Below are 7,784 nucleotides of genomic sequence, written 5' to 3'. Positions count from 1 at the left end.
AGCCCATCAGCCCATTCATCCCCTAGCTGAAAGGCCTAATCAGCCCACTAGTTCCATGGGAGATGTGAGAGTTGGAGGTAGGGTGCATGCCAGTGTGCCGGTCATTCAACCCCCCCCCCCCCCAGGAGCTCCTTCTCCCTGCAACAGCACACTAGGATTCTTCTAGTGCTGCCAGCTGTGAGAAGCATGCGTGCCTCTGCAAGCATATTCAGCTTGAACCCCCTAGGTGTCATCCAAGTGATATACCACTGCTGCCTCCCTCCCCCCAGGATGGGTGAGTCAATAATGGCCACTCACTCTCATCCTTCCTGGCCTGCTCTCTTAAGTAAGGGTAGATGAACAAGGGTCATCTGGAACACAGTTAGGGCTTCATCTCTCTGCGCCACAGGAGCAAGTTGTAGTAGTAATCATTCTACGGATTATGTTTTTCAAAATATTCTGTCCTTACCTCATTCCCTTCCAGAATAGCTACTGCATCTTTTCATTATTTTTTCTATTTGCAATAGCAGTGGTCGCTTTGTGACTCTTACTGTGGTGTCTTAAGTACATTAATAATGCAAGGGTAAAGTCCACAGATAACAATGGGAGGGAGGGAGTCTGGGAGCTGTTGTGTGAAATACCTATAATCTGCAATTCCAGCCTATACTTCAATGCATTCTAAGGTCCTAAACTACTACACTTTCCTGGGTCCAAAGTAGGTATGCACATACCTGTACATATTAAACTGCTCTGTAAGATACAACACAGCAAATAAAACTACAAAAAGTAGTGTGTTTAATAACAGTACAAAAAGCACAACAGCTATCCTTTTCATTCAAAAATCAATAGTACAGAGATGTAATTTTTCATGTATGTCATGGTTAGAACTGTGTACTTACTTCAACTACATCACAAGTTTAAAAAGTCCATAATCCTAATGCACAACAGAGTCTGCTTGTGTACCACAACCGGAAGTGTTAAGCTGCAGGCAAACTGAACTATGAACATTTTTACATTCTGCTACAAACAGCATTTCAGTCTTAAAGAGAATCCACACTGAGATAAGAATTTGAATATGCCACCTCCTGTAGGAAGATGGATTTCTGCTAAGATGACAGCAACTTTTGTTTGGGAAATAAGGCTATTTACCTGTAGATTTGAGTGTTGAAGAAAAATCTGCTCATCCTTTCTGGAAGGGGATTGAATTCAGTTTGGAATATGTATGGCTTTTAACCAAAAAAGGGGGGTTTAATAAGTAGCTGGCTCGTGATGATGAAAAGGAAATGTTTCATGCCCTTAGGACTTGCATAAGGCCACACACTCATGGTTCTTCAAACCACTGACGATAAAGCTTAGTTTGCAGGATGACATTATAGTTACTAAACCAGTCTCTGAAGGATCAGCAATATGCTCTGTTGATACAGAACTGACAGACCAGAATCAGAAGCTAGCTGGGACAAAACTGTACAAATGTGAACTGAAATAAACCGAAATAAAGCATACTGACACTGTTTGCACTGCAAACATATTAGATGCTTCACATGACAACCAAAGTACATGTTTCTAAGAATTCAAGTCCTGAAAAAAAAATTTAAGTCAAGATGCCTCATTCCCATGGTCCTAACAAAGCAACTCCTGTGCCAGCTTTTTAAGTCAAAGACCATGCAAAAACACAGGTTCATCTTTTGTGAGTTTTGCATATGTCAAGTCTACAACCACTGTGTTAAAACAATAAAAGCAGTGAACCACATTCACTCTGTGCTGAGGTATTTCTTTTTCTTGGCAGTGTGTGTATATGGATGTAGACGCCACTCTACATCAGCAGTGTTTTCATTCTCCAGGGTTCCAAGTTTGATCATGTACACTGTAAGAGAAGGAAAGAGTCACTTATAGCAGCACTTTCATGGAAAAAATACCAGATGGAACAAATACAAATGCTGCTGCTCCATTCATATAATAAAAAATGTAAACAAAACAATTATAACTACATAATCTACAGAGCACAAGCATTCAGATAATTGCATTTTTAACACAGGCTACTGTTTAAAGAAGACTAACGAGCTAGGTCATTAAAAAAGTCCCGCCTACATTACAAACATGTTGAATATTTCACTCAAGCTCAGGAAAAAATTACTTTGCAAAAACAGCACACACACACACACACACACACACACACACACACACACACACACACACACAAACACACGGCAGAAAAACAAATGCTTTACATGTAAGGTTTTACGCATCTGTTAAATGTGTCTGTTCGATAATTAGCTGCCTGTCGATAAACTGTGTATTCAACACACACCTTCAGGTATTATGCCTGTACACTTTTTGCCTGTTGGTGAGAATTCCATCATCTCTCTCAAACAAACTAAAAGGCCTGGGCTGAGATTGGCAAAATGTTGAGCTGTGAAGTTTTGTGCAGGTAATGATGGAAGTTTTTGAATACAAATACCTTGAATTACAGAACTATGGGCCTTATGGCTCTGAATTCCAAAGCTGCTTTTACTGTTTGACTCATGTACACCGACAACCCTCTCATCTTATCTCCCATCACTCAGACTTGCGAGAGATGCACTTGTATATCAAAACTGGAAACCAAGCACTCTCCAGCCAAGATCGGAATAGCTGGTCAAGAGGAGAAAGTCAACACTTGCACCACACCACATGGAACACACAGCCTTCCAGAACACACACCAGCACTGCCTTTACATAAAAACACAAACCACACACCCACTTTCGTGGAGGAGCTATTATTAACTCCCCAAGTGATGTTGACATCCTACAGAATGGCCTCACTGAGATTAGCGACTGGCATCAGAACCATGGCCTTAAGCTCAATGCCAAAAAATGTGTTGTTATCTCCTTTGGGAAAAACCCGGTTCCCATGAATTATCACACTGATGGTAGTCCAATGAATGCATTAATGAAGGCATTATAAGAGAATTGGGAACACAGGTTGACAGCGACTTCTCTTTTGATCGCCACATTACCACAGTGGTCAGAAAGTCCTTCTGTGTGGCACATCTCATTACTAAGGGTTTTGCATCCAGGAAGAAAGAGGTCATTGTCTCCCTCTACTCTTCCCTCATTAGGCCAATTGAGTACAATGCTCCATTTGGCATGTACCTCACTAGACACCTGCAATAAATGGAGAGGCCGCAAAAGTACCTCACTTAGCGGATCCTAGGCCTTAAACATTTGTCCTATATGGACAGACTCAAAAAACTCCAACCATCTGTCTCATATTGCCTACTTAGAGGCGACCTCTGCTTGACTTACAAAGTCATGTCTGACCCAGCTCTGTTAGAACTGCTACATCTAAAGAAATCCCAATCCCTCCGCACCACACGTTTCAGAGACCATACAGGAAATAGACCCCTCCCAAAACAGAGGGAGGAATTCTAATAATGGATTGTCCCCCCATGAGGCAGAGTTGGGCTGCAAAACCATGGCTTCAGAGGACCTTGGTATTCATGAAAGATTGCCCAGCTGCTGTTCCTTGGAGGCATTTGGAGGTACTTATCCCCTGCACCTTAAAGCCTGGATTTCCATCATGAATGACAAATGGGTGCAAAGGATAATAACCAGAGGCTATTAGTTTACCTTTTTGTGTCACTCCCAATTTCAAAAAGTTACACAAGTGTTTCACCCTCTCAGTGACCAGCTGCACTCTAAGAAATACAAAAGCTGCTAAAGATGCGAGTAATCTGAGAGGTCCCACCAGATCATCTAGGATCCGGAACTTACTCAAGATTCTTTTTAGTACCAAAAAACACTGGGGACCTCAGGCCAGTTTTGGTCCTCAGTCACCTCAACCAGTATGTCAAACAATTAAAGCTGTGGATGGGCACAGTTTATTCCATTTTCCCACTACTGAGAGTGAACAATTAGATGTGCTCCACAGACCTACAGAATGAATACTACCACATCAAGATGAATAGGTGATTTAGAAGGTTTCTCCACTTCTAGCTGGGATCCAGTCACTTCTGATTCAGAGTCATGACATTTTGTCCTCACCACATCCCCTCAGGCGTTCACCAAATGTATGACAGTGGTCGCAGTGAACTTCGGACTAAGGGGTCCGGGTGTTCCCACATCTGGATGACTGGTTAATTTCCACCCATGCCAGGAATCTACTTATCCAAGCGACGACTTGCTCCAACTGTGCTCAATGCTGGGCATCAGAGTAAATCTGGACAAGTCCAAATTCCATCCTATACAAGTAATAAGAGTTCAGAGGAGCCCACTTGGACACAATGCATCAGATAGTGAAACTTCCACAGAGCAGGTCATCCATGCTTCACAGTCTTGCTCAAGTCATTCTTTCAACCCAGAAACCAATGGCAAGAATGGCTCTTCATTTGCTGTGTTTGATGGCTGCATCCATTTGGTCCTTCTTGCCAGATACCACTTGAGAGTACTTCACTGGACCCTAGCAGTGCAGCGGTCCATCAGGTATCAACCAGTGTCTTTCCAAGGACATCTAACTAACCTTCCTAGGACTCACATTCACTGGTGGCTGAAACTCCCTATGGTAATGCAAAGTCACACATTTGTTTTTCCCCAACTCCAAGCTATTGTGACCACGGACACTTTCTAATTCAGGTGATGTGGCAGTTCTCCTAACTTTGCAGGGCTTTCCAGGACTGATATCTATCCAAACCAACAACATGTCAGTAGTCTGGTCTTTTAACTCCTCACATTCTGGGGAAATCCAGTGTTCTAGTGGACATTTTGAGCAGATCTATCCTTCTGCCTCAAGAGTGGTCCCTCAATCAAAAATTGATGAAACAGATCTGGTGCTTCTGGGGCCAACCATGTTGTGGTCTGTTTGCTTCTACCCATAACACCAAGTGCAGCAGGTTTTTTTGCCCTGCCCCCCCCCCCCACCGCCTAGAGGGGGACTCATTCAGGGGTGCTCTTATCTACACTTAGCCCCCCAGACTGCTTTACATCTTTACCCTGACTACCGTTATCCCAAAATTCCTTTAGATAGCTTTAGACAGAAAGGTCATAGTGATCCTCATTACTCCCTTTTAGCACTGACAGGTATGGTCCCCCTATCTATGGCCTAATCTGAAATCTCCATGGGTGCTGGATCCCAGATTGATCTCATTTCTCATCCATCCAGCCTGCTTCTTCCAGACATTCAAGCCTTCAAATTAACAGTTTGGTTTCTCCACTTCCAATGATGCTTAGTCAATCCAGGCTGTCCTTCCAAGTAATCCACATTCACACTTCATCCTGGGAGCTATCTAATAGGAAGATTTACAAAAGCAAATGGAAAAGGTTCTGTATTTGGGCTAATCAAAGGAATTTAGACCCTTTCTAGGCCCCTCATCCAGTGGTCTTAGACTTTCTAGCCTCTGTTTTTCAAAATGGTGCCAGTTACTCTATTGTCAAAGCCCAGCTGTCAGCTATTTCTAGCTTTCACATTAAGGAGAGTCAGTCCCCAATTGCCTCTCTCAGGTTATCTGAAGCTTTTTTTGAGGAGGACTTTTCTTCTCAGACCTCCTCTTAGAGACCCGACCTCTCCTTTGGACGTTACTATTTTACTTCAAGCCCTGATTAGACCACTGTTTGAACCTGCATCTAATATTGATCTCCAGTTCTTAACATGGAAAACAGTTTTTCTGGTGGCAGTGACTTCCATTAGGAGGGTATCAGAACTCTTGAGCTCTTCCTTGTAAATGACTATACATCATTTTCCATAAGACAGAGTTTTCCTTTGAACAAGTCCTTTGTTTTTTTCAAAGGTAGCTGCCAAGACTTCTTTAAATCAGAACATCAATCTTCTAGTTATCTTCCCAAATTTTTCAAGAGGAGAATAAATGCTGCATCTACTGAATGTTCATAGACAGCTCAGTTTTTTACATCCATCATATGAAAGCATTCAGAAAGTCTGATCAACTTTCTCTCCTTCTCAGCATGTAAACTGCTCAGAGTTTCAAACATGTATACCTAAACCCATCAAAGCTCATTGTGCTAGATCTGTGGCAAACTCCACTGCTTTCTTTTTCACAGCATCTACTGATGACATTTGTGCAGCTGCCACTTGGTCAAATGTTCATACCTTTATATCCTATTATAAACTGGATTCATTCTTGAGAGGCAGGGTACCTTTCTTTTGGCTGTCTCGAGAATATCCTTCCATGAATCCACCAAAGCTTTATATTAGCTGGGGACTGTGTCCCATCCATTGAGGAACTGATGTCAACAAAGTCAGATACAAAAGTTATGTACTTACCATAACGATAGATCTGTGTTGTCTGCTTCATTCCTTAACTCCCCTCTCATATATCCCCCTGCCTGATTTTGGAATTAATTTTTTCTTTATCCTGGTTTGACAGTACTAACCTATTCTGAAAGCCCTCTCAGATTAACTTATAGGTATTCATATTACCTCTGAATGATCTTTATTATTATGGAGTTATCTGTAGTCTTGGACAAACACAATCTGAGGAACTGTTGGGCTTTGCAGGGAGCTATGCTTAAGGGGAGGATCCTGAGCTTGGTATCCAAAGTCTTGAGTGGTCAAAGATGGATCTGATGTTGGATCCGAAGACCAGTCCATTGAGGAAGGATGGACGCAAACAACATGGATCTATCGTTACAGTAGGTACACACCTTTAGTCTTGCGTATTTAGTTGTATGGATTATACAGGATTCTATTATCCTGTATAATGGTATGGATCTCGCCATACCCAATAGAACCAAGACGCTTTCCTCCAAAAAAAGGAAGCCAACCTGGCAGTCCCCTGCCATAAACAAAATCGACAACAGAAGGAGGAAACTGATGAGGAATAAGGAGAAGTCCCAAGACTGGAAAAACTCCCTTATCAGCCTCAACAAAAAGTTGAGATCCCTCATCAAATCTTAAGAATCTCCACAACAATACCCAGATTTGCTCTGAGCTACTGCACAATGGTACCTCCTATACAAAGCCAACAGATATTGCCAAAATACTGGCTGACAGATTCAGTGCCAACTTTACCCCCCCCCCCCCTCAAAGGACCAATCAATACCAGTAGATTGCCAGGCACCCAGTACTACTACTGCAAGGGGGTTGAAAACTGTATTCCAACAGCAGAAAGTATCTTTACATTTTGCTTACTTCTTGTTGAGTCATCAAATGTGGCATTAAAAAAAGGATGTCCAAGTGCTCCAGAAAGTCACACACTGTGCATTCAGGCATGTCTTCTTACAGTAATGCCCACACCTGCAGCTCCCAAAGCACCTTTGGCCACACTGGAAATCTGACCCATTAAGATGTTGGGACAGGGACTATAGGGTGGTTGAGAATTCAAGGTTTTCCTGTCGCCTGCAAAGAGAGACACTAACTAAAGAAATCGCCAAATTCCTCTGAAATCTTGTGATGTGTGCTAAGTAAATCAGCTCCTTCAAGGTGAAGGTGGATGAAGAGCAAGTCTGTTTCCAGAATATCAGAGTCAAACCTATCCCCTCAGATTTGGAGCTGAAGCTTTGGCTCCAAGATCCTTCTGGCTCTGATAAGATTACAGCTCTCTCGGTCAGAAATGGCGCAGAATCTGAAGATAACCACATTTGAATCTGATGTGGACAAGCTCTGGGAAATGTTTTGATCCATAACTTCTGACTCCAAACAAGTAGATCAAGGTATGAACTACTATATGATGAAGGGAAGAGACATAAATCCTGGGTGCAGCAGTGGTCTGAGCCAGGAGGACCCCAAACCCAATCTAGGTCCTGAGGAATTTCTTCATCATCCAGTCCACATCTGCTTCGGAAAGGCTCCTGTCTGACCAGGGGGAAAAAGCTGT

General features: G+C 42.6%; 1 protein-coding gene across 1 annotated transcript in view; it reads right to left on the bottom strand.

The window, feature by feature from the left end:
• Positions 1–751: 751 nt before the first annotated feature.
• The window catches only part of IMP4 (IMP U3 small nucleolar ribonucleoprotein 4), a 267,706-nt gene continuing 260,673 nt past the window's right edge, over positions 752–7,784 (bottom strand). Inside the window, exon 9 of the mRNA XM_044080730.1 lies at positions 752–1,843. Coding sequence (XP_043936665.1) covers positions 1,731–1,843 — 113 coding nt within the window. The 3' untranslated portion in view covers positions 752–1,730. The remainder of the gene's footprint in view (positions 1,844–7,784) is intronic.

The sequence above is a fragment of the Protopterus annectens genome, chromosome 8.part0, assembly GCF_019279795.1.
Source record: "Protopterus annectens isolate FY-2018-M chromosome 8.part0, PAN1.0, whole genome shotgun sequence".
In the NCBI taxonomy this organism is placed as follows: domain Eukaryota; kingdom Metazoa; phylum Chordata; order Ceratodontiformes; family Protopteridae; genus Protopterus; species Protopterus annectens.
The sequence above is the reverse complement of the archived record's forward strand: the minus strand, read 5'-3'. Positions and strand labels throughout refer to the sequence as shown.